This window comes from Barbus barbus, assembly GCF_936440315.1.
Source record: "Barbus barbus genome assembly, chromosome: 7".
NCBI classification, from domain to species: Eukaryota; Metazoa; Chordata; class Actinopteri; order Cypriniformes; family Cyprinidae; genus Barbus; species Barbus barbus.
In genome coordinates this window covers 18,709,999-18,737,493 of record NC_136735.1, presented here as the reverse complement: position 1 = coordinate 18,737,493, position 27,495 = coordinate 18,709,999, and the positions used below count along the sequence as shown (strand labels likewise).

Below are 27,495 nucleotides of genomic sequence, written 5' to 3'. Positions count from 1 at the left end.
ATAGTAATATTCTTTATTGCACTATGTCTTATTGTGCATTTACTGCTGCACTTTCTGCATAATCATCATGATGACGGCAGTTCAACGGTCAGCATTTATCTACAGGTGCTGGTCATGAAATTAGAATATCATGAAAAAGTTGATTGTCTGAATACTGCATTTGGGACTTTCATTAGTTGTCAGTTATAATCATCAAAATTAAAGGAAATAAACATTTGAAATATATCAGTCTGTGTGTAATGAATGAATCTAATATACAAGTTTCACTTTTTGAATGGTATTACTGAAATAAATCAACTTTTTCATGATATTCTAATTTTATGACCAGCACCTGTATGAGTTCCGGGGGCTGCAGCATATAATGCTCTCTGATTGGCTGAATGTATTGCGGAAGTCGAGAAAGGCGTTCAACATGGCAGACGGACTTACAGCAGCCAGGTAAAACTCGTTTTTATAGTTTATTTATAGTGGCTCCGTATTCGAATACTTTATATTTGATCTGCCCTATGATTCAAGTTGGCAAAGAGATTGCGCTTTCACTTTAATAACAAAATAGATATGTTGCTACTGGGACGTCTATTTTGTACAAAACAAAGTCAAGTAAGTTATTCTCAGTACAATTTCTTATTATTGTTCACAGTAACACGGATACTGCAAGTGTCTACAATGACGTGAAGGTATGTTTTTTTTTTTTTTTTTTTTTTTTTCCAAAATGGCCTATTTTTATTTTCTACATCCCACATCTCAGCCAATACACCTAGTCACCATAATAACATTAACATTAATAGCCTATTTTAATTGCTGGATTGCGTTGAACACGTTTAATACTCACAATGGTGTAAACAGAATCTTTAATACAGGAATACTATGGAAAGACCCTGAAGAAGACATCTGATCTGAAAAGCAATGCCTGTGTTCCGTCTGCCAAGCCTGTTCCTGGATACGTGAGAAAAGTCATCGCTGAGATCCATCCAGATGTCATTGCAAAGTCAGATTTACTTGCATGATATAGATAATGCGTACACATACGACGTCTTTGAGTAAAACATAGTGACATACTGCAAATGAAACCTACTGGCCTTTATAAGCTCATAAACCATATAAGCTCACTTGTAGTTTCAATCTGAAAGAAAGAGAAGTGATTTACTGAAATTTAGAATTGATTTCCTTGGTATATTTATGTATTTGGTTGAAAAACAGTTTGGGAAGTGTAAGCTAGAGAAGGGTCTTATGCTCACCAAGGCCACATTTTCACAATAAAAACAGTAATATTATGAAATATTATTACAGTTTGCAATAACTCTTTTCCTATTGTAATGTTTAAAAAAATGTTTGTAAAAGGCTGAATTTCAGCAGCCGTTGCTCAATGAGAAACCATTCAAATATGCTGATTCACTGTTGAAATATGCTGTTGTGCTGCTTAATATTTTTATCGAGACCATGGTGCATTTTCTTCTGGATTCTTTGATTATTAGGAAGCTCAAAAGAACAGCATTTATTTGAAATGTAAATCTTTTTGTAACATTATAAATGCCACTTTTGATCAATTTAATGCATCCTTTGTAAATAAGTGATAATTTCCTTCAAAAGGAAAAGTCTTTACATAAATCTATACAATATAAATGCATGCATATATTGCTATAAATTAAAGCGGTACCTAAACACCTGCTTTATTGGAAAGCTGCTCTCATTAAAAAGGAATATAAATTAATATTTTGGTATCAGAGGGCTTAATATGGTCACTTTCCCTGATGATATATATATGAAATCATATCTAAAAATGTAGCCAGTGATTGATCGAAGACTTATGAATATCCGTTATATTGCTTTATTCTGATGATACTTCTGCTGACATTTCAAATTCTTTGCAGTTGTACATATTAATGATTCCGTACTGACCCCTTGGTGGCAGGTACTATGGCTGTGGTCTGGTGGTCCCTGAGTGTCTGGAGTGCTGCAGGGTGCTTGATCTTGGATGTGGGAGTGGACGGGACTGCTACATGCTCAGCCAGCTTGTAGGAGAGAAGGGAAATGTCACAGGCATTGACATGACTGAAGATCAGGTAAATTCATTTCAGGTTTTAGATAACACCGTTTAGATAACGGGTTGTTTTCTATGGCAGATTAGTACACAGTTAATAAATATGTTCTTCTGTTTTGCTGATATTTCAGGTCTGCTCAAAAAATAAAAAAAAGCCAAACTGATCATTTTAAAAAGCATACCATTTTGAAATATACAGTTGTGTTTGTTTTTTAAACAAAATATGAGATTAATAGTTAGTCATTATATATTGTAAGTGATTGACATCGCTAATAAATATACAACCCCTATTCCAGAGAAGTTGGGACGTTTTGTAAAATGCAATAAAATCAAGAATCTGTGGTTTGTTAATTAAATAAGTTAAAGAGAATTAACAAAAGTACAAATAAAATATTTCCAAAGTTTTCACTGACCAACGTTGGTGTATTTTGTAAATATGAACAAATTTAGTTTTTGACTGCAATACATTCCAAATGGACAGAGGTAGAATAAAAGTGAAAAGGTTATAGAATATCCACATTAAGCTGTTTTGAAACAATTCACAGTAAGCAGGTGAATTAAATATAGCCACATGGGCTCTGGAGTACTTCAGAAAACCACTGTCATTTACCACAGTCTGCTGCTGCATCAAGAAATGCAACTTGAATATCTGTCTCTAGGAGAAAGCTATACATCAATTCTATGCAGCGATGCTGCTGGGTTCTCTGGGCCACAGCTCTCCTCAGATAGTCAAAAAGACAGTGAAAATGTGTGCTGTACTCCGATGAGTCCACATTTCAACTTGTTTCTGGGAAAAATGGATTTCGAGTTCTCCGTCCCAAAGGGACCATCCAGACTTTCATTAGCGACAGAAGCATAAGCAAACGTCTGTCATGGTATGGGGTGCAGCAGAGCAAAGAGCATGGGTGACTGGAGTATGTGCGACAGTACCATTGACATGGAGGCATGTTTTGGGATTGTACAGAGATATACAGTGGGGGGAAAATTTTTATCCACTGCAGATTTTGTACGTTTGCCCACTGACAAAGAAATTATCAGTCTATAATTTTATTTGTAGGTTTATATGTTAGACAGAATAAAACAATCCAGAAAAACGCATTTCAAAAAAGTTATAAATTGATTTGCATTTTAACGAGTCAAATAAGTGAGATCGTCAGACAACGACGATCATAGACTTCTGGGCCCGTATCCCTAAAGAATTTTTGTGCAAAAAGTGGCTCCTAGCGGCCAAATTCTAAGAAAATTCTCAGTCATGACGTTTTCTTAGAATTTCCCCTAAAAGTGACACGAAAATCCCAGTTAATATAAAAGCTATTCCTCAAGATTCCTAGCGCTTAAAAGGGCTCCTAAGGCGAGATCTGCTAAGAGCAGGGAAGAGGACTTTTAGTGGCTTAGGAGTTCCCCTTAGCAGCTGCACAAAATGGCCAACAGAGGAGGCAGGAGAGATGTCCTGCAAACACTGGATGACAGGGAATTGAGACGCTACAGATTGGATCGTGCAGGAATCATGTTTGTGGTGGATCTCCTTAGAGCTGCAATTACTACTTCATTAAGGACAGCCCCTTGAGATAGGCCATCTTGTTTTCAATGGGGTCCATATGGGAGTGAAAGTACAAAATATGCCAGCTAGGATATTAATATGAGCAAATAAGACACAAATCATTATTTGAACAGGGTGTAATGAGCTTAAGTTTTCACATATTTTAGATTTTAATGTTAGGCTATAACCCCTACAGCTTACTATTTGTTTTCCAGATATTTTCTTGAATGTGAAATATTATTTACAATTACAGTCTGCATAAGATTAGAGTGTATAATTATGTTTATTGATTTGAGGGTACATCCTTTGCTCATTATCACCAAAAGTTCATTTTCATCAAACTTGTAGGATCAACCAATCACGGCTTTTGAAATGATGACTCATACCTAGCAACGGGGTCAACCACACCTCCTCACTAAGATAGGATTTTCCATCCATTCCTTGCTCAGAGTTCACTGAAAATGTTCTGGAATCACTTCTAAACTAAAACTCCTGGCAAGGATTTTTTAGGTTAAGTTAGGAGCTCTCTGAGAGGATTCTCAGAATCTTTAGGGATACGGGCCCTGAAGTCTTGTATCAAGTGAGACTGGACAAAAATTTTGCTTGCAAAACCTTAACAATTAGTATCCTCAGTTCCCAAACAATGAAACCTTGTAATTAAAAGGAAGGTTGATGTGACGCAGTGTTAAACATACCTCTTTCCCAACTTTTTTTTTGGAATGTCTTGCAGCCATCAAAATCAAAATTTGTTAATATTTACAAAATACATTTACATTGGTCAGTGAAAACTTTGGAAAATTTTCTTTGTACTTTTGTCAATTAAATGAAGGTTAAAGAGTGAACAAATCACAGATTCTTGATTTTTATTTATTATTTAACTTCTGGAATTGGGGTTGTATATTTTTGTATGTACTATATAAAATGTATTTGACATAATGGCAAAAACAGTGTATGTGAACTGCTCCGATGTCTTTTGTTTTCCAGCTTGAGGTGGCTAGGAAATACATTGACTACCACATGCAAAGATTTGGTTATAAAAAGCCAAATGTGAATTTTGTTCAAGGCTACATTGAGGCCTTGGCAGAAGCAGGTCTGGAGGAGAAATCATATGATATCATCATGTAAGCGTTCACAGTTTGATAATCGTAGCCTATTTGTGAAGACAAATTACTTCTAAATTCTTTGCTGACACGAAACTGTTAATTGGATTTAGTTCCCACTACATTTTTGCATATAAAAGCAATTCATTGGCAGTTTTTGTTTTATTTCAAAAGATCAAATTGTGTGGTGAACCTGTCACCAGATAAAGCCAGTGTCCTGCGGGAGGCTTACCGTGTACTGAAGGTACTTTTGCTTTCATGCCGAATTCAGTTGAATTCTTTATTTTTTTTTTAGCTCTGAATTTTGTCCAACCCTGACTCTCACATGCTATATTAATTAGCCCAGAACATGTTAATGTCTAACTTTGAATGTTTGAAATATGGATATTTTTTTTTAATAATGGACACCTTTTGTGCTAACAAAAAGGATGTTGCTTTGCTCTGTCATTAGGATGGAGGGGAGCTGTACTTTAGTGATGTTTATTGTGATGCTCGAATCCCCGAAGACCTCAAGGCCAACAAAGTATTGTGGGGTAGGAAAGAACATAACTTTGTCCAAATTAACCTGTTTTCTTTCTTTAAAAAGTTTTTAAAAAATCTTCATTTCCTAATTTGCCTTCAACAAATTATGCTTTAAAGACTCTTAAATCAGAGCAGAATGTCTCAAATTCATCTTTAAATCATGATGCACTTATTGGTTAAATGAAGATAGGAATTCTTGTCTTCTGAGAAACTGGACAAAGTTTATGCTTTAATTTAACTATTTATCTTGATGTAATCTTTAAAAATTTGCACTAAAATATAAAACAATAATTCTGACACCGAGCATCACTTTGTGTTATTTCCATACTCAAGTGTCTTAGATCAGAGTTATTCCAGCCATAAGCTTTTTTCCCTTGTAAAACAAATCAGAAAGATGGAGATCCATTGTAAGTTTGTATTTTAAAACCTATAAATACAACAGCTAATACAACTCATTGTGCTGCCTAGACACTTCCATTTACAGAGCATGATGTATTGTTCTCTTAAATTGATTACTTACACTTTCTTTACTTGGTCTTAAATGTAACATTATGAAACCTGCAGAGATCCTGTTTGCTAAATGTTGCAAGCTGTGGTTTAACTTTACTTGTGCCACTGTGTTAAGTGTCACATATAATAAAATGACACTGATACAGGCTTCTTTGCATGTATTGATCAGGTGAATGCCTCAGTGGAGCATTATGGTGGGAAGACCTGATACGACTGGCTGAAGAGGTTGGCTTCTGTAAACCCAGACTGGTTACTGCTAGTATCGTCACTGTGGGCAACAAGGAACTAGAGAAACTGCTTGGTGAGGTGTAGTAATGGTAATAGTTAGCACCAGACTATATTGAACTAACTCCACTTGTCTGTTTGCTGCAAAGAGAAACAAAATCAGTGTTTTTTTTCTGAATCTTTTGTTGTTGGCAGAACAAAAATGAGCAGATTTTTTGGTCAATTTGTGTCTGAGTTGCCAGTGTTAACATTATTATAAGCATCCGAAAATGAAAATTAATTTCCAAACCTGTATAAGTTTTATTCTTCTGCTGAACACAAAATGAAAAAAAGCCCAAGCCCCCGTTGCTAATTTGAAAGTGGTTCCTAGTTTTGAATTGTATTTCAAAAAACAAAAAAACACTGTTTTCATGCATTGATAATTTGAACATTGAGAGGATTTTTTTCTCTTCATTTATTTATTTTTAAACGTAAAATTGTGTAAATTATACAGGTGACTACAAATTTGTGTCAGCCACATACCGGCTCTTCAAGCTCCCAAAAGGTTCAGAGAAGAAGTCCTGTCTGGTCATGTACAATGGAGAAATTACAGGTCTGGAGGAAAGCTTTGAGTTTGATGCCCAGTATACTTTTAAGGTGTGTAGCTACATACAGATTTGCATTACTCCTTCAACAGAGCTCATAATGCATATAAGGTCCAGCACATTTTCCCTTAATTTGTCCCAATAGTTCTAATTAATATTTTTGAATAAATGAACAGTAATGTTAGAATAACATCCAAATGGATTAATGATCATTAAATTGATCAAAAGTAATAGTAAAGCCATTTATGTTACAAAAGATTTCTATTTCGAATAGGAAAAAAAAGAAGTTTCTTTTAAACTTCAAAGAATTCTGAATAAGTGTCTAAAAATATGAAGCAGCAGAACTGTTTTTAACACTTATAATAATAGTAAATGGTTCTTGAACAGCAAATCAGCATATTAGAACGATTTCTGAAGGATCATGAAAGACTGGAGTAATGATGCTGAAAATTCAACTGCATTATAAGCATTAATTCCATTTTAAAATGAATTGCAATAGAATTTTTTGTAACACTTCATTTCGATAATCCACATTAGACATTCTACTAACAGTAACTTTGCAACTACATGTCAACTAGCAGTCATTAGAGTATTAGTAGACTGTCTGCTTAATATCTTGTAACACTTTGATGGATCCACAACATGCTACATACTGACTGAGAAACTTTGCAAGTATACGTCAACTTATTCTACTAACCCTAAACCTACCCTACTGAGAGTTAGTAGACATCTAGTTGCAAATTAATGAGAATTAGTTGACATGTAGTTGCAAAGTTACTTATAGTTAGTAGAATGTCTAAAGTGGACTACCGAAATAGTGTAACCGAATTTAGTTGTTCTCGGACCAATAAATGAAGACTTGCTAATCAGAAGAGACTTCTTTCAAAAACATTTAATTTTTACCGACCCCAAACCTTTAAACCGTTGTGTATGTTGTGAACAAGCATGATCATGACACTTTAATGTACTTCTCTAGGTAGATAAAGAGATGGAGGTGGATGGTGATGTGGCCAGCATCTTGAGCAACTCCAGATTTTCTGGAGAATTCACATTTCAGCATCAGGGGCTGCAAACCTCCGGCTCTGGAGGATGCTGGGCCAAACCCAAGGTAAGTGACTCATTTCCTACCAGTGTGTTAACATTCCTTAATTTTCTTAGTCTCGATCTATATTCAATAATGCACTTAATGGTATATCACGCCTGTGCATAATGGTCCAATAAAGTTTTAGTTGTTGCAATTTTAGATTAATCAGCTTTCAAACTGCCTACTTGCATTCAAAATATTTCTCATTGGCCCACTAAGTTCCTTTAGTCTGATCAACCACAGACACCCAAGGCTATCTAGCTGTACCAAAAAGCCTTGGCCACAGAGGACTGCCCTCCCTTTCAAACAAAGAATGTCATCTTATCAGTGCTTGTGGTGATTCAGTGCCTTCAAACACAAGGATTATTTAGAATTGCTTACAACAACACTGAAGCACAATTTTAGAAATACTGACCTAAAGATATAGTTTTGGTCGCTTTTAGATCTAAAAATAGTCCTGACATGCTTCAGCTGATATTTACCTTTACACAAAAAGCCTATAAATATGGTCTCTCAGCCTCATTTATCAGAGGCATGTAAGTGCTGCATACTTCAAAACAGTTAATAATAAGGAAGCATTGCATCCAGATTGATGCTGTTTCTGTTGTTTTAGACCAGTTTTTCAATCTTTTTGATACCCCGTCCCCACAAAATGTAATGGTCCCCTTGCAATGGATCCAGTTAAATACAGCTATATATCCTTATAATGTGAAATACTTTCGTAAAGTATATACGGAGATCTGGCTGGGCAAAAAAAAGTTGCCGTTGGGATTTAAATAAGCAAATGCGTAAGAGTTAAGGATTGAATCATTATTGTAGTGATTAACATGTTTAGCGACAATTCTTTTAACCCTAGCTAATGCAGTGCATAGCTATTAAACAACCATATTGAAAGACATACAACAATGCCAAGATTAACCAGGCTTCATTTATGAAATAGTGATTCGATGAGCTTGAGGATTTTTCTTGAATAATTGGTCACCACAGAGTCCTCAGCTTAACCCTATTGAAAGTCTTTAGGATGTGGTGGAGTCAACTTCTTACAGATTTGTTTCTTGATGGAAATAAATGCTGTGATATCGTATGACGCTGTTGAAACTATGCCACAATGAAAGCACAGTAAAATCAAAGTTAAAGGCAGTCTGCCAAAATATGAGAGTGCAATTTTCTAAAGTCAATGTTTTTTGAGAAATAAAAAGCTACACATTGCATCAGTTAAATATACAACATGCAAAAAACAAAACGTATAAATCACTGCAATAATGATTCAATCTTAAAATCAAATTTGCTTATTTAAATCCAGATGCCAACTTTTTTTGGCCAGGCAGTGTAAACGGACACATTGTTTGCAAACCCTTGTTATAGGCAACTCTGGTTGTATTGATCAAAGAGATCTGCCTGTAAGTTTTGATTCCAAATTGATTCTATCATTCAGTTCCTGAATGCAATGAATTTGACCATACCTATGATGTAATAGGATGCACCTGCTTAATACAGCAGTGCCAGTGAATACCAAATTGATGTAAATTGTGAATATATTGTATTCTGAACCACTGAGACTCTTCCTCTCTCTCCAGGCAGTGTCAATGAATCCCTTTGAGCTGGTCCAGCAGTTGGCCAGTGCAAGCGTAACTCCTTCCACTGGGGGGTGCTGTGGAGACAAGAAATCCTGCTGCCAGTAAATCCCAGCAAATTTACAAGCAGTATTGTTTGATTTTGACTCTAAAAGAACACATTTGTTAATTGTGACCGTGATTTTTGCAAAAATGTAATATTTCTATATATACTATGATTTATAGTATTACATAATTCATGAAAGGCAACACAAAGAAAAAACAAGAAGAAATCAGTCAATCTAGTAATGTTCTGTAATCATACTGATGCATTGACCAGTACATCACACAGGACTATATAGTTGCATAATCTAAAGCATTCGCCTGCCATCTTTATTGTATAACACACATGGTTTATTGAACTTTTGTAATCGAATCACTTTTTCCATTGCTGTAATAAAAATATGCTTGAGCTGACTGCCTGGGTATTACTATCAGCAGTAGTATATTCAGCTGTGATGTACTTTTAAATAAATCACTTAATGATCGTGACATGCAAATCCCCTTTTATAAAATGTAATCTAGCCCCAGCTCTTAATTTCACAACAGGACCTTCAGGTGGGAAGGGGAACTCATCAACCCATTCTATGCTCTTTTTGAAAAAGGACACAATTTGAGGTTACATGAACTTATGGAAGCTTCTACAAAATACCAGTAAAACGTGTTTTTCAACACAGATTTATTTATTCTCTCTAATTTAGTGAATTTTTTTTTTTTTTTTTTTTTTTTTTTTTACTGCCTGTGAAGATAGTGGGATTGTGAAATATAATTCATGATCAATCAACTTTCCTTTGTCCTGGACTGATCTCTGATCCCTGATAATGATAAAATGTTCACTATATGGAGATCTGACTCCACAATTATTTTTACTTCCTTTCATAGGTTTTGCATGTCTTGCATTTCTTAAGATCCCTCTAATCCCTGCCTTATCTGTGTACGGTACATAGTTACAATATACGTTTTTGTGTAGTCACGATAAATTTATAGCTCTGTTCTTTTCTTTAGGATGACTGCATGAGGGCTGAGTTTCTGGGTGTGTATTCAACAATGAGTACTTATGTCCTTTAACCTTTTATCATGCCGTTGTCATATTTTTCTACAATTATTTACTTTATTTTACTTTTGTAATATAGATTTTGTTTTTCCCTTGTCCCAGACCCAAACATTTAATGTCAAACTATTAAAATCCAAAATAAATATGACGACTTGCATGATATGTGGTGCAGTGGGCTTTGGACATGTGGGTCCCTGAGTTTGGGTATGTTTAGCAGAATAGGATATAGGATATATATAGGACATAAGTTACATATTGTGATCCAAACTATTCAAGTGATGTAATTTAGGATACGTTATATGTCTTATGTCATTTGCACGATAGAGTGCTATCGGACATATTCAGAGTCAGACACAAGAATTCTCCTAAGATGCTTCCATTTTTGTACATTAAGTAGACCAATTAAATAAACTAGTGAAAAGACTGATTTAATTTGATTTCCCAGAAGTCCACAGGTCGTCCCTATACGCGAAGAAACAATTATCTTGTTATTACTGCATTTCGTGTGAATCTTGGCACTATTCAAAGATGCTGTCAGCGAAGATCCCTCTCAAAACACCAAAAACAGTCATGAGGAAACTTCTGTTTGCTCTCATTTGCATTAAGTGCGACTATTTACGGAGCTCATTGGCTGTCCGCGCAGCGCAAGCCCCGCCCCCCGCCCAGCTGCGCCTCTGGATTGGCTGCTCTGCTCGCCTGTCACCGAGACATCAGCGGAGGCACAAGCTCGCGCTGCTCTCGCTGGAGTGTGATCAGTTTCAGCCGCGTAGCGGGACTCAGCGAGACCTGATGCACAAGTCAAGGCGACGCGCAGCGGAGATGAAGCCGGATTGGCTCTGATTTTTAAAAGCCCTTTCATTCAAGAGGCTGTCCATTATCAACATGGCAGAACCGTCGGTTCCAGTACCCCCTCAAAAAATGGCGTCACTTAGCCGGGTCCGAGCCTTTACTCTGATTTTCTTAACTGTAAGCAGTTATTTAATTACTCCCACAAGTGGCAAGGAAGGAGGGGGAGAGGAGACGGTCATCATCGGGCTGAGACTGGAGGACACGGACGACATTTCCTTCATGGACAGGGGCTATCTGCGGGTCAGCGAGAGGTCTCGGGTGAGATTGAGGGTGTACGGGCAAAACATCAACAACGAGACGTGGTCCAAAATCGCCTTCACGGAGCACGAGAGGAGCCGAGTGATTGGCACCATCGACAGCTCCTCAGGGGACAACAAGAGTCAGGAGGACACGTCGGGCTTGCACCCCTGTGGCATCAGGACCTCGGACATTCTCATCCTGCCCAACATCATTCTAAACCGCAAGACGTCTGGCATCGTGGAGATCGAGGTCAAGCCTCTGCGAAAGACTGAGAGGAGCAAAGCTTACTACCTGTGCATCGCCACCTCCACACCTCCTGCTGCGGCGGGCGCGCACGACCCGTGGACGGAGAACACGTGGATCTATCACGATGGAGAGGACACCAAAGTGATCGTGGTGGAGGAGAAGAAGTTCCTGCTCCCTTTCTGGCTCCAGGTCATCTTCATTTCCATGTTGCTCTGCCTCTCGGGCATGTTTAGCGGCTTGAACTTGGGTCTGATGGCGCTGGATCCCATGGAGCTGCAGATCGTCCAGAACTGCGGGACGGAAAAGGAAAAGAACTACGCCAGGAAGATCGAGCCCGTCAGGAGCCAGGGAAACTACCTGCTGTGCTCGCTTCTTCTGGGGAATGTTCTGGTCAACACCACCTTGACCATCCTGTTGGATGATATCGCCGGCTCTGGATTGATAGCTGTGGTGATGTCCACCATCGGCATCGTCATATTTGGAGAGATTGTGCCTCAAGCGATATGTTCGCGACACGGTCTTGCTGTGGGTGCGAATACAATCTTCTTGACCAAATTCTTCATGCTGCTCACTTTCCCCGCGTCCTATCCGGTAAGTAAACTGCTCGACTATCTCCTCGGACAGGAGATTGGCACGGTGTACAACCGAGAGAAGCTCTTGGAGATGTTGAGGGTCACGGATCCCTATAATGACTTGGTGAAAGAGGAGCTGAACATCATTCAGGGCGCGCTGGAGTTGAGGACTAAGACCGTGGAAGATGTCATGACCCCGTTGCGCGATTGCTTCATGATCGCCGGCGACGCCGCGCTCGATTTCAACTCCATGAGCGAGATCATGGAGAGCGGCTACACGCGCATCCCGGTGTTCGAGGGCGAAAGGTCCAACATCGTGGACCTGCTGTTCGTCAAGGACCTTGCGTTTGTGGATCCCGACGACTGCACCCCGCTGAAGACGATAACCAAGTTCTACAGCCATCCCTTGCATTTCGTCTTCAACGACACCAAACTCGACGCTATGCTGGAGGAGTTCAAGAAAGGTGAGATCGAGAGAGAGAGAGTCTTTGACTTGCGCGAGCTGACAATGTTGGTTGCATTGAATGTTTTCTTACTAGGCTATACTAGGCAACATTGCATAAAAGTTTTATTGTTATATGAAAACGAGACAAGTTATGTATCTGTCATATTTCAAAGCAGTCGCGTGCCTTTTACGCACCAGTTATTACGCACGACTAAAAGAGTTAGATTTCATTCAGATTTACAGACGCAACATTGCTTATTCTTTAAAAAAGTGAATTTGAGCTGTTTATTACCAATTTATGTCTATTCGGATATCTAAACATTGATTTGGCAGGCAACGTAGTTCATTCTTTCATTTCAGTAAGGAAAGGTGTTCTTATTTATATTATATTTATTTTATTGATTAAAATAATAATGCTATATGAGTATACATATGATATGCCCCTCATTGTCATGTTCATCCCTTGTTATCCTTTAAAATCTTGTCTTTCCCCTTTTTATCACCTATAATGATTTAAACTGCCTAAAATTGGGATAAAACGTAACGTTTAAATGTTGCCTTAACGTTTTGAGGAAAATCAGTGGTGCCAAACATACAGTAGCCTACAACTTGCAGAAATATATATATATATTGCAATTTTTTAGACATTTTGAATTGAATTTCAAATTATTATGTCAAACTGATGGAAATAATTTGTAGTAATTTTAAATAATGTGAACTTTAGACACAGTCTAGTTTATCCATTTCAGAGTTTGCTAAATGCTTTCTCTCCATACCCACTGTTTGCTTCTTCTTGAGTGTTCCTACACTATTTAAAACTATTTGGAGCTTTATTTGACCCTCACTTGCTGCCCCCAGGACCCTGCAAACACATTATAATATGCCTGAGTGCAGGGAAGTGTTTGTACTAAGTGCGGTATCTTGATGTGCCCTCACATAGCTAAGGGTTAATGCTTGCGACAGAGGTGAGAATGTAGTGATGCAATGGAAATACACTGCAGGTGTACTCACAGTTGCTAAAGGATGACTCAGGGGGGTTATTAGGTGTAATACTTCATAATGCATGAAATAACATGCCACTTCAACAATCTGTATTTTGCGTTATGTAGGTAAAATGGTGAGAATCTTGATGCACATTTTCTAAGTAGTCGAAAAAGAATTTAGGATTTAGAAAGTAGTTTTAAAAGGTCATTATTTTGGTGTAAAGAAAATATGGGAAACTGTATTTAACAGCATGTTCCCCCAAACTTAGAACATACGAGTAAATTTGCAGTTGTATGGTGTGAATCAGACTCTAATGTACAGACTAAACTTAAGAACTGCTTACATTATCATTTTGCATTAGAAGTAGGTTTTATGACACCATGCCCACCTATGCAAGTCTGATATTTGAATTAAAGTTAAACCATATCAAAATGAACTATATTAGTGTATTTGATCATATCATTTTCAAATTTGAATTTTTTTAATTTCCTGTTCTTGTAGAAGTCCTTCATGATTGCCACAAGAATATAAGAATTTTAGCAACCTTGGCTATGATTGTGACTCTTTTGTTCTTGGCTGCTCTCCAGAGGAAACTCACCATTGGCTGTTGGTATTCTAATGACTGATTAGGGGAGTGGGCACAAAGTTTCACGTCAATCTGGCTGTGGTTCGAGCACTCTCTCAGTTCAAAGTGCTTTGTATTGTAAGTCAGTGTTAATTAATCTAATGCCTCTTGTGGAGCTGCACAGCCATCCAAAGTAGGAACAAAATACATCAATCCTGCCAAGCACACCTTCAAACTGTAATTTGTTTTTCTTTGATGTTGCTTTTTGAGTGGCAAAAGTTGCTTTTTTATTATTTCTGCTGCTGACTTACATGATAACTTTGTCAGAATTGAGTATCATCCACCATGTTTCAGAGGAAAATTGACTCAGTTGTCTTGTAATGGTCAACTAATTAGGGGTCCAAATGAGAAGGGCTTCTGACTGCAATCATGACCTTGAAGGTCAGCCTTAAAATTCCTGGAGCTACAGACTAGTTTCTTTATGATTGAAATAATTAGGTGTCATAAAGGGACCCCTGCCAAACAGCAGTTTTATGTTTAATGAGAATGGCATTGTTCATCATCTGGGCTTAACCCAAGGTGGTGTAGTTCAGGAGGCATTTGTTGCTGCAAAGATTCTTACATGTTGAGTCGAGTGTGTATTTTTTCTCTCTCGTAGTATGCTAGTACATGATGTTTATTTGTAGGAATATATCCTATGACAGAGGTGTTTTTTTCTATTTGCGGGAAATTGTGATAAAATACTTATTAAAGGCTATAACGATGGACTGCTGGTCCAGGATCAATGTGAGACAGTTAACAAACTTTCCCTTTTGCGCCAGTGCTGCTATTAAAAATATTAATATTTCTACCAATTATAAAAATGCCTTGCTTAAATAATAGGCCAGTGAGTTGACAAGTAAAAACTATTGGCCCAACTAGCCAGCCTAAAAAAAATCCAGCCCAATCTCTCTCCCAATCTTTAATTTGTATGAATTTGTACGACCTCATTCATAAGAATTTGTATGTTTTGTGAAAAATCATACATATTTTACGAGGTGCAAATTTGTAGAAATTCGTACAAATGACCACCTAACCCCACCCTTAAACATACCCCTCACAGAAATCATGCAAAATCGTACGAGTGAGGCTGTTCGAATTCATACTAAATTAGCCACCTTGTAAAATATGTACCAGTTGGTCATGGAATAGAAAAATCAGTATTGTTAAATATGATTTAGAAAGACTGTGCACATTTTGTCACAACTTTTCTTTCATGGTCCAACTGACTCCCATTGGTTTTCATACAGTTTGCTAAAAAATTAACACTCACAGTCAGGTAAAAAAAGGAAAACCTTTATTGTAACCAGTCTAACACTAAAATATATAATACATGAGAACTTTAAATTAAAAATTTAAGAAACAAAGTTTATTTGAAATTGAGATTCAGAAAGGAAAGGAAATTTTCACTTTCTTTTGAGTTTCACAGTAAAAAAAAAGGGTTTAAGAAAAAGACAAGAAATAGGCAGAGTAAGTACCACCAATAGCAATAAATACTACTTACACTGAGTACAAATAATGTAAAAACTATTTATACTTGCACCTCTGACAAGCTGCAATAGAGGAAGTAAGGAGTCAAGTATGTCAATTTAGTGCATGCTACATTTAAAAACTGTGCACATGTACGCAAAACCGCATCCCGATTGACCAACACTTTTGATGCATTTAATCAAGCATCCTGTCCAGTTCCTAGTGCTTAATCTAGTACAAGAACAGGGTACTGTCCTCTTTGTAGCACTTGCTTCATCAAACTCATTCAGCTGCAGAAGAATGTAGAAAACCATTTGTACTGCAAACCGACAGAACAAAGTACACAAAGACAAAGGTCATGAAATTAGAGCCTAATTCTCCTGAACTTACTAACCCTTGAGTACAACTTAGTTCAGTGCCGGCATCATTATCACCTACTTGAGGCGATCAATCCATTAATTTATGCGTGATAAGAAGATCTGTTATCTTCTTAAATCATGCAGATGAACTCTTGGCCTTCAGTTCTTTTTTAGCGAGAGACTCCATGCTCATCTGTATCAGCATCTGTTTTGCAATTAAGTTTCTGTCATTATAGATATCTATAATAAAGACTGACTTCATCTTCTCACATATTTTTGCTGTTATATATTCAAAATACTGTATATCACAAATATCCAGGACTCCATAAAAAGATAAAAAATCAGCCTGCATATCACTTATCACTGGGCTCATTATCGGTAGTGTCATCTATAGGTGTCATAATCCACTGTAATTCATTTACAGTACAGCAATTGCTGTATTTTTGTAACACAAGGTGGTTCACATGAGTTCTTGCACGTATTGAACCAATCCACTCGCTAATGTAGGCCAATCTATGCTTAATTCAGATTCAGCAACCTCCTTTCCTTCTTGTTTTAACATGGGAATTCTTTTTCACTTCACTTGGCCTAGTTAAGGCTGCATTATATATATCATAATAGAGGACGTCCCTGCTTCTTTGACTATTATATTTAATCCAATCAACATTCTCTTGAATGAAATCAGGTTCATTTTTGTGGCATACTGCATCTTCAAGTTTGATAAGCATCTGATAAGCAATCGACCAGTGATTTCTGCTGAGATGCTGGAGCGAATTTTTGGTAAGACTTGCTTGTAGGGATTACGTGGCGTCATATTGGCAGGAACTGTGCTGGATGCAGTGAGTGGGATCCCCCTTTGAGCACAGTATAGTTTCACACTTAGACTCTTACAGATATACTGTATTACTAGAGGTGTAACAATACGTTATGTCAATATATTGCAATACAGAAATGTAATATGTATCATGGATAGCAACAAAACATAGTGTGTACAGTTCACCCTGCAGTTTTAATTCAGCATCAAATATGGCAGTGGCACATCAAATATGATAAACTCAAAAAGTCACACATTTGAGCTTCTATGTGTATTAATTATTATCAATAAATTCAATTAATTTTTTAAATATATGTATTCAGGTACAGCGTGCTAGCATTTCTCTAATGTGATTCTGTATTTTTATCTAAGCAGAATAATTAATATTTCTATTCTGGTGTCATCATCATTGTCCTGTGCATTAGAGAACAGGACCAAGTCCAAGCTTATTCAAGTTCACCTCCATGTAATACTATATTTAGCATTTAATGAGCAGTACTTTTTGTTAACTGTTTACCATATGTGTTAGAAGTAATAATTAAAAAAACATTGTAACTATATCTTGGCTTTGTTCACAGTATCTTGAGATTGGCATCGTGCATCAAACCAAATCAAGACACCATTACATATTATGGGCCCTATTTTAACGATCTAAGTGCATGGTCTGAAGCGCATGGCGCAGGTGCACTTAGTGCGCGTCTGAATCCACACTGAATCCAAACAGTTGGCGCGCCCGGCGCATGGTCTAAAAGGGTTGTCCCTGTTCTCTTAATGAGTAATGGGTGTGTTTTGGGCATAACTGGCAATAAACCAATCAGAGTCTCATCTCCCATTCCCTTTAAGAGCCAGTTGCGCTCACACCATTCGCTATTTACACGGCGGAATTTATTTACAAGCGCAAAGACTGAACACTTCTCCAGAGTGGAATCGGACCTGCTCCTGCGAGAGAAAATGGGTAGCTTAATTCATACATGCAAAGACTATCCATTAGGTCATGTAGGCATTTTTATATTTAGCCTATGTAGCCTACACAATAATAATCTTTTACAATGTAATCCTTTCATTTTCAATATTTGGCCTGTTTGTATGCTGCTGCACGTCCTTGTGTGTGTAATAAGCTGAGTGTATGCGCATTGTGGATCCGCCTATAGGTGCATATTAATAACGTGCTCTTTAAATAACAAAAAATACTGCGCCGTTGACTTTAGACCAGGTTTTAGTTGGTCAATGACGCAGTCTATTTCAGTTGCCTCAAAATAGCAAAGCGCCAACGATGTGCCTGAACACACCTCATTTTCAGACCAGCGCGCACAAATGGGCGCAAATGCATTTGCTATTTAAAACAATGTGGTGCAGGACGTGAAAATGATAACTCCATCAGGCTGAAACTAGCAAAAAACACTTGCATCGCACCTGGCGCCGCATTGCGCTGGTCCCGCTGGATGTATGATAGGGCCCATAATTTCTACTGTTAAATTACAGCTGGAATACAGTATGACGTATATATAACAATTTAAAGGGACAGTTCACCCAAAAATGAAAAATCTACGTTAATTACTCACCCTCATATTTTTCCAAACCCGTAAGACCTCCGTTCATCTTCGGAACACAAATTAAGGTAGAAAGGTAGTAAGGACATCGTTACAATAGTCTGTGACATCAGGGGTTCAACCGTAATTTTAAGAAGTTACAAGAATACTTTTTGTGCACAAAAATAACTTTATTCAAAAATGTATTCTCTTGGTATCAATTTTCGACACACGTTCACGAAAGTGCCATGATCTATGCGTGTGATGCTGCTGACACAGGAGCTGGCGTTCTGACGTACATCGCTCTTAGTTCATCATCTGTATATTCTGGTTCAAATAAGTAAGGCTGGGCAAAAAATTGTAAGTCATCTTCTCTGTCGAAATCTTGAAACATGTTTAGGAAGACTGTTTTATGTACAGCGTGTGTCTTTTTATGTTTGTAAACAAGGTACAGCACATCTGCGTTCTATGTCAGAACGCCGGCTCATGCGTTGTGATACTCTTGTGAATGCTCTGCAAAGACTGACAGGGAAGAGAAGAAATTGTTGAATAAAGTTATTTTTGTTTTCTTTACGCACAAAAAGTATTCTTGTAGCTTCATGAAATTACGGTTGATCCACTGATGTCACATGGACTAGTTTATCGATGTACTTACTACATTTCCGGGCCTTGAACGTGTCAGTTGCATTGCTGTCTATGTAGGATCAGAAAGCTCTCGGATTTCATCAAAAATATCTTAATTTGTGTTCTGAAGATGAACAAAGGTCCTACATATAGGCCCATATAGGACTTAGTTCACACTGCAGGTCTTAATGCTCAGATCAAATATTTTGCTGAAATCCGAAAAAAAATTTGCGCTGTTGTTCACATTGTCATTTAAATGCGACTGCCATCAGTCTCATGTGTGAACCGTATACAGCCCTGAAGTGACCCGCATGCGCAGAAGAACACTGTGTTTGCGGAAATAAAAATGGATGCTGCTCGTGTTAGCGTGTGTTTAGCAATTTTTAAGTTAATGTGCAATTGGAGCCTAAATAACGAAGTGATATTATTGTCTATATATTGTCTGTCATTGTGATTTTAATCTTCCCGCCTCTTCCAGCGCAGAATTGTGATGTCTGTCGCATGTCAATGACGTAAAAATCGCATGAAATGCCACATGGCCGTTCAGACTGAAGTTGCATTGCAAAACATCGGCTATGTATCTGATTTAGGACCACATATCAAAGTGGCCTGGGCCTGATTTGAAAAACTCGGATTTGTGCTGTCATAAGAAAATCAGATATGGGTCACATTTTGGCAAAAAAGTCGGATTTGGGCCACTTTAGCATTTGGAACTTTGATTTATGTTATTTGTACCATTGTTTGTGATTTGCTTCTTTATGTACATCTTTTATAACTTTAAGATTTAATGTTTTTTAAGGGAAATTGTTAAACAAAACATGTTACATTAATACAATTTGAATAACATGAGTATGAAATGAAATTATATAAAATATTATTTTATTCATATTTGTCAAAAGAAGTCAATCACCCACACCTATATCACATTATAGGTGTTTGTGTGTGTGTTTGTAAATATAATATGTGTATGGTATGTTTAAAAGGTTTTGACAGCTAAATTCATATACTCATAGAATATGAGTGCTAGAATGAAATAAGAAAGAACTGAAGTGCTGTTGTGATGCATTATTTTGATTTTGTCAGGCTATCGGCAGTAGTAGTCAGTTCTGTCAGGGTTAAATGTTAGTGAGCATTCACTCCATTGTCATTCCATGTGTGCAGCGCAAAGCGCATGCTAAGACGTGGCTTTTCAAATGGCCTACATTCCTCAAATTCTGGTACATGAACATGAAATGGCCTTAAAACCGATTAGTAAAACAATTGAGTAGTGCCAGTGCAGCCGGAGTACCTCCACAAAATCTGTCTGATCTAACATTTCTACCCTCTGCTGTGGCTCATTTCAGCAAAGATATCAAGCTTATATTGATGTTGCACTCAATGGATGAGTGTTTCAACAAAATTCTTTATTTAGAAGTTTCAATCACTTCTAATAGGGTTAGGTTGAGTCTTAGTCAAATCAAACACTGAGTGCTGAGTAATGGTCTTTTATGTTTCCTGACTATTACGCAATCAGATTGTTCTCTGATTCAGACATCTGCTCGTATGCTCACTCATTAATCTGTCTCCACATGAAACTGGAAACCCTTCAGAATCAAACAAACAAATACAAAAATGGAAACATGTGCTTTCCAGAAATACGTTTGTGACAGTTTGTGATATTTTGGGAGACAAATTGTTCAAAGTGATCAGGTTTTAGGTAATAAGGATTTTGTGTAGCTATTTTGAGATTTTAACCAATTTTATTTTAGTTTTCACATATCATTAATATTTGTGAAGATCAAAGGAATATTATGTCACTAATGCAGTCTTTTGAGACTCCCTTTATGCTTTTGCCTAAATTCAAGTCTGCCATTGTACTTAAATTCCTGGAAAGAAAATTCCTTCACCTTCTTTACTGTAATTAAAGATCAAGCGAATTCAGCATAACACTTCTCTTTCAAGTATTAACTCTCGTTCCTCTGCCTTTCTCCCTCTTTCTCTGTACCATCTACCTCACAACACATTCAGAGCCGCAGAAGCCACTTGGGTTTCAAAACTGCCCCCTGGCATTCCCAAGCCTTCCGTGCCATGCCCCCTCCCCCCCATATTGTCCTTTTGCCCGTTTCCCTCAATGTCGTAAATTACAAGGGACACAAACCCTTGCCTAATGCTCTGGCATGGAAGTCTTCCAACCAGAGGAGCTCTGGGCTGGCATCATTGATTGCAGTAAGCAGTTCACTCTCTTAGTGAGAGGAAAAACAGCCATGCCAAAACGGGTGCTGCCATGGAAGTTTATAAAATACAGCGCTAGTGTCAGCTAAAGACATGACTAAACTTAAATAACTTGCATTAAGCAGTTTATCATGTGAGGCCCCAAAAAATGTGTGGTTGTGGATGACTTTTGCATTTATTGTATTTACAGCCAGTTCTTGCCTGTAGTTTTAAAGGCCATCATGAAAATAGCCCCCAACATGATTGACAATATTAAAACTGGAACCACTACACAAAAAAAGCACACTGTAGGTTGTTAACAAATAACATGTAACAAGTCTATTTTTCAACATTAAATTAAAATCAGTGTGATTTTTTTTTTTTTTTTTTTTTTTTTTTTTTTTTCAACAGTGAATATTTAGGTGTTTAATTGGTAACCAGAAATTAAATGTTTCAATACCTTTCAGCTTTTATCAGGTCACCTAAATAGTGATGTGACACACACACACATATACATAATTTATAGTGTACAAACTATATTATCTGTTACCTTACCATACACCTAAATGTACCCCTCACAGAAAACTTAATTCTATATGATTTATAAACTGTTTTCCTCACGGGGACCAAAAATGTCCCGACAAGGATTTTGGATCAGTGCTTCCCAAACCTGTCCTGGAGGTTCCCCTGGCCTGCATATATTGGCCATTTCTCAAATGGAAGGCTGCATCCTCCGGAGGTCACATTTGCAGGCTGCGTAGGTCATCAAGTCTGGTTATTTCAGTTAACTGAGCATTATATTTTTGACTTATAAGCATATTACAACAATTTACGCTTAATTAAGAATAATGGTCAAATTTATAATTGTCAATATTCTAAAATGAGATCTTCTTTATGACGTATGCAGCCTGTAAATGCGACCTCCGAAGGATGCAGCCTTCTGTCCGAATAGGGCTATACAAAGACCTTTTCTCAAACAAGACTAGTTTCGATTCTTATCACCTGACGTCTGTGATTTTTCATGTATCAATTCAGACGGGACTAACATCTCTGTGTTTATTACAGAGGTGGGAGGGGCTGTTTTGGACATCTGGGCGTTTCAGAGATCACGCGCTCTGTATGCGTGCGTATAGTCATTCGGATTGTTTACCATAATCACACAAATACCACGGTGAAGCTAGTATAGCAAAACCATGTTAATGTGTGGTTACTTTAATTTTACTTTAGTTATTTATTTGTAGTAAACCCGTGTTTAATTCACGTTGGCCAAAACACACAAGGATACACGTGAAAAAAAATCACCAGCAATCACAGACATCGAATTCGGACGGGATTAGTTTTCTCAAAGGATCACTGAGTTTGCTGAAAAACAGTAGGTAATTTGCTCTGGAATTATTACAGAGGTTGTGTGAGAAAAACACAGACATGGCAGATTCGGACGGGATTAAAATCACCAAGTACGTCTGTGAAACACAAATTTCTCTAACGACCCCCTGTAAAACTAGTCCCGTCCGAATAGGGCTTTAGTCTCTCTAATCAGACACACCCAATTTAGTTCTTGCGGTCTCTATTAATGAGTTGATGAGTGGAATCAGGTGTGCTAGATTAGGGAGACATACAAAAGGTGCAGGGCTGGGGGGCCTACAGGACAGGTTTGGGAAGCACTGTTTTGGATATTGCCTTCTTTAAAGGGGTGGTTGATTGCGATTTCACTTTTTTCATTTTAAATAGCGTGTAATGTTGCTGTTGGTGCATGAACAGTATCTGCAAAGTTGCTGCGCTGAAAGTTGAATGTAAGCGGGGATATCGTCTTTTAAAAATCAGGAAGTTTAATGCCTACAAAAACGACTCAAATGGGACTACAACGAGATACTTACCGTGTTTTATACGTAACAAACCCATAAATTTACATCAACCCTCCCAGAACATGCAAAAAAGGGGGCAAGGCCATGTTCTGTGGCTTTGTCGAAGAGGAAGAGTTGTAGTGGAGAGCTGTAGCCATGCCGTCAAAAGTGTTATTTTCACCCAGCTGTCAGGTCTTCTGTGTTCGGGCTTCCTACGGACGCTGTAGTTCGTCAACAGTGGTTAAAATGTATGTTTGATTATGTTCCTGACAATTACAGTCGTAACTGTGCTGCACATTTTACGGAAGACAGCTTCCAGAATCTACACGAGTTCAATGCCGGATTAAACCAGAAACTATCACTAAAACATGGAGCAGTTCCAACTTTAGAACCAGAGGCAGCAGTTGTTGGGCTACAACCTGTAAGTAAGATTTAATAATTTTAAATGTATTTGCATGTATAATTTCAGACGTAATGTTTTAGTTTTATCAAGGACGTAAACAAATGCCAACGCTGGCTTTAGTAGCCAGTTAGTTAGGCTATTTTGTGTGTCTATGACAAACGCGTAAAAAACATTTTGGACCCGAATTTGTAATTATGTACTAATTTTGTAAATGTATTTTGTATACAATCATGTATACTTTATGACGTAACTTTTTATGTAATTACTCAGACATGTATTCAGTTATATATTAAATGTTTAATCAGGAGAAAACCGTATCTCAAAAGCTAACAAACAGCAGTAGCATTTTCAAGTAACAGCGTATCGAAATTCTTTGAGAGAATAATAATAATAAAAAAATGTACCATTCAGAAACGTTTTGTAAGAGCCGTGTTTACGGAGGTTCTGCTTGACTCTCTTCATTACCGCTTTCTGGGTCTGATTCTGGCTCAAACTGATACGGCAATATTGACACCATTGACAACTGTCGCCCGTAAAGGTAATGGGCGTGAAGTTTCCGGACAATGTGCAGTACGCAGTTTAGCCAATCACAACACACCGGCCCAACTAACCAATCAGAGCCCATTGCCTGTTTCTGAGGGAGTGGTTTCATAGAATCAGGAAGTCAACCGGTTGTTCAAATGATAGAGGAGAAAGCGGCTTATAATAAAGGTGAAATTTATGAAAAATAAGGTGTTTTTTAACAAACGAAACACTAAGACATGTTATATTGCACCCCATGAACACAATCAAGCAAAGAAAAAAGGCATAAACCACCCCTTTAACATAGGGCAGGGGTGTCAAACTCAGTTCCTGGAGGGCCGCTGCCCTGCAGAATTAAGTTCCAACCCTGCTCCAACTCCCATACCATGTAGTTTTCAAATCAGCCTTAATGACTTGATTAGCTGCACCATGTGTGTTTAATTAGGGTTGCATCTAAACTGTGCAGGGATGTGGCCCTCCAGTAACTGAGGTTGACACCCCTGACATAGGGTATACCTGAACCACACACACACACACATAAAAATTGACACAAAACGTGGGACAGAACTACATGTATAAGTGAATAGAAGTTAAAAATGAAAACCAAGTGAAAAAAATAAGTTAAAGTAAGAAAAAACTAATCAATTTAAATAGGACATAGACATATAGGACAATATTATTTATATATATATATATATATATATATATATATATATATATATATATATATATATATATACACACATTTTTTTTATTACTACTAACTTCTGCATGTTAAGGGTAAGGTAAGCTTAATGGTGTCCAGTCACAATTGTTTTCGTTGCTATATCAGTTATTATTTGTAGCTTGGTTACCATAGCTGATACACATTCACATGTTTGAAAGTATGATTCGCCCAAAAATAAAATGGTCTTCTAATATGTATACTGTCTTCTAATACTAGCCTAAATTAAAACAATACAAAACAAAACAAAAAACTCTAGCTCACTGAAGACAAGTAAACAGTCAGTGATTAAATAAGAAACTATTTACTAGCAATAGGACAAAAATCTACAGTAGAACAAATAAGAAATGCTACATAATTGTATAAAGTAGTGCTGTCAATCGATTAAAAAATTTCATCACATTAATCACAGTCATGAACTGTAATTAATCATGATTAATCGCACATTTAAAATACTAGGATTACCTGTAAATGCATTGAAATAAAGAAATGCATGACAAACTATAAGAAAACATAACCTTTCACACCTCCGCCAGGTATGAGACATAACTTAATCCTTATTATTCTTTTGTTTTTGTTTTTCAACCGTTAGTGAAGTGAAGTGAAGTGACATTCAGCCAAGTATGGTGACCCATACTCGGAATTCGTGCTCTGCATTTAACCCATCCAACGTGCACACACACAGCAGTGAACACACACAGCAGTGAGTAGTGAACACACACACACACACACACACACACACACACACCCGGAGCAGTGGGCAGCCATTTTATGCAGTTGGGGGTTCGGTGCCTTGCTCAAGGGCACCTCAGTCGTGGTATTGAGGGTGGAGAGAGCGCTGGACATTCACTCCCCCCACCTACAATTCCTGCCGGCCGGAGACTCGAACCCGCAACCTTTGGATCACGAGTCCAACTCTCTAACCATTAGGCCACGACTTCCCCAGGTATAGGGCAATAAAACGTTTACCAAGCCACATCACTTCAATCCCAGTATACATTTGCCCAACTATTATCAAAAGTATTTCTAAATAAATACAACAAAACATTTTCTTGCGACCTTACATGAAATATTATGACAAAATGCATTATGAAGAAGAATTGGACCTGTTCTGCCGGTGCATTAGAGCTAACATTAGCATCATGCTACATAAGACAATTTATGAGATTAATAGAGCACTTTTACTCAGAACTCACTTTAAACCACCATTGAGTGTTTGTAATCACTTCCTTTTGCGATCACATGTGTATACTTTGGGCGGACGCGGTACATTATAAAAGTAGCCCAAAATACTGCAACCCACGGCTCTGTAATTTTTCCCGCGACATTTCAAAATAGCCCAATTGTGCGGGGAAACCGTGACCCTGGTAACACTGGTTCGCTGTACCCTCATCACATATCTCTCGCGCACTGTCGCTCGCTCTCTCTCTCTCGGACACACTCGCTCTTTCTCTAATATTTGTTGCGTAAAAAAATATTAACGCGTTAATTTAATCGCATGCTTTAACACGTTAACGTTGACAGCACTAGTATAAAGCATATTGACAGCATATTCTTCACTATGTAAATTAAATATGTTTCTTATTAAAATGACAAAAGTGATTTACTCGATCAGTTAGAGATTTTCTCTCTTTTGTTGTTTGATTGACATGAATGACACTTTAAGAGCTGATATTTAACATAAAAGATGTTTGCATGTAATCTACAAGAGAAAATCATAGTTGAATTTATAAAAATGACCCCGTTCAAAAGTTTACATACGCTTAATTCTTAATACTGTGTTGTTACCTGAATGATCCACAGCTGTGACTTTTTTTTTTTTTTTTTTTTTTTTTTTTTTTTTTGATAGTTGTTCATGAGTCCCTTGTTTGTCCTGAACAGTTCATCTGTCTGCTGTTCTTCAGAAAAATCATTCAGATCCCACAAATTCTTTGGTTTTCCAGTATTTTTGTGTATTTGAACCATAGACCGTATAAAAAAATGGACGACGCGTCTCCGCTTCTTTCCATTTATAGAAAAGTGAAGCGAATACATTTCAGTATGGCCGCTGCCATTGTGAGTAAATGACGTCATTTGGAGCCCGAGTCTGCGCAGTAGAGTCGTGAGGTGGAGCCGCGGAATCAAACTCCCGCAGACCCAATCAACCATAACAACACGCCACGTTTTTATAGCATCAAATTACTAGCTAAAATCAAACTTACCACAAAAACGAATAATTGAACATATATCAGCGTGATAACAACTATCTTAAATGACCAAAGTCATATTTTGGAAAATTGTATTGGAAGTGTAATTTTTTTTTTTTTTATGACTCAAGTCCCATTCGTTTACATGGAGAGGGCAGGGTTTATCACCTGTCCTGCAGCCAGCCACCAGGGGGCGATCAAAGAGCCCGCAGCTTCACTTTCCAGTATGAGTGAGACACACCCGATTTGAACCCTTTCCAAACAATGACTGTATGATTTTGAGATCCATCTTTTCACACTGAGGACGACTGAGGGACTCATATGCAACTATTACAGAAGGTTCAAATGCTCACTGATGCTCCAGAAGGAAAAGCCATGCGTGAAAACTTTTTGAATTTGAAGATCAAGGTAAATTTAACTTAATTTGTCTTCTGGAAAATATTGAAGTATCTTCTGTGGCTTCTGAAGGGCAGTACTAAATGAAAAAATATGATATTTAGACAACAAGAAAAATGTACTCATCTTCATTTTGTTCAAAAGTTTTCACGCTCTGGCTCTTAATGCATGGCTTTTCCTTCTGGAGCATCAGTGATTAATTCAACTATTTTCTCTTGTGG

At 37.5% G+C, this 27,495-nt stretch overlaps 1 protein-coding gene and 1 pseudogene across 2 annotated transcripts in view; both read left to right on the top strand.

Moving 5' to 3' along the window:
• The first annotated feature begins 363 nt into the window (after positions 1 to 363).
• as3mt (arsenite methyltransferase) lies at positions 364 to 9,896 on the top strand. Its single transcript, XM_079420999.1, has 11 exons — positions 364 to 438; positions 641 to 677; positions 861 to 988; positions 1,913 to 2,063; positions 4,566 to 4,702; positions 4,856 to 4,925; positions 5,133 to 5,214; positions 5,883 to 6,014; positions 6,432 to 6,574; positions 7,499 to 7,630; positions 9,184 to 9,896. The coding sequence occupies exons 1-11, from the start codon at positions 413 to 415 to the stop codon at positions 9,286 to 9,288; spliced, it is 1,143 nt and encodes a 380-aa protein (XP_079277125.1). The 5' UTR covers positions 364 to 412; the 3' UTR covers positions 9,289 to 9,896.
• A 1,131-nt stretch (positions 9,897 to 11,027) lies between these two features.
• LOC306872485 (metal transporter CNNM2-like) overlaps positions 11,028 to 27,495 on the top strand; it is a 42,615-nt pseudogene continuing 26,147 nt past the window's right edge. Inside the window, exon 1 of the transcript in view lies at positions 11,028 to 12,644. The product of the transcript in view is annotated as a metal transporter CNNM2-like (transcript). The remainder of the gene's footprint in view (positions 12,645 to 27,495) is intronic.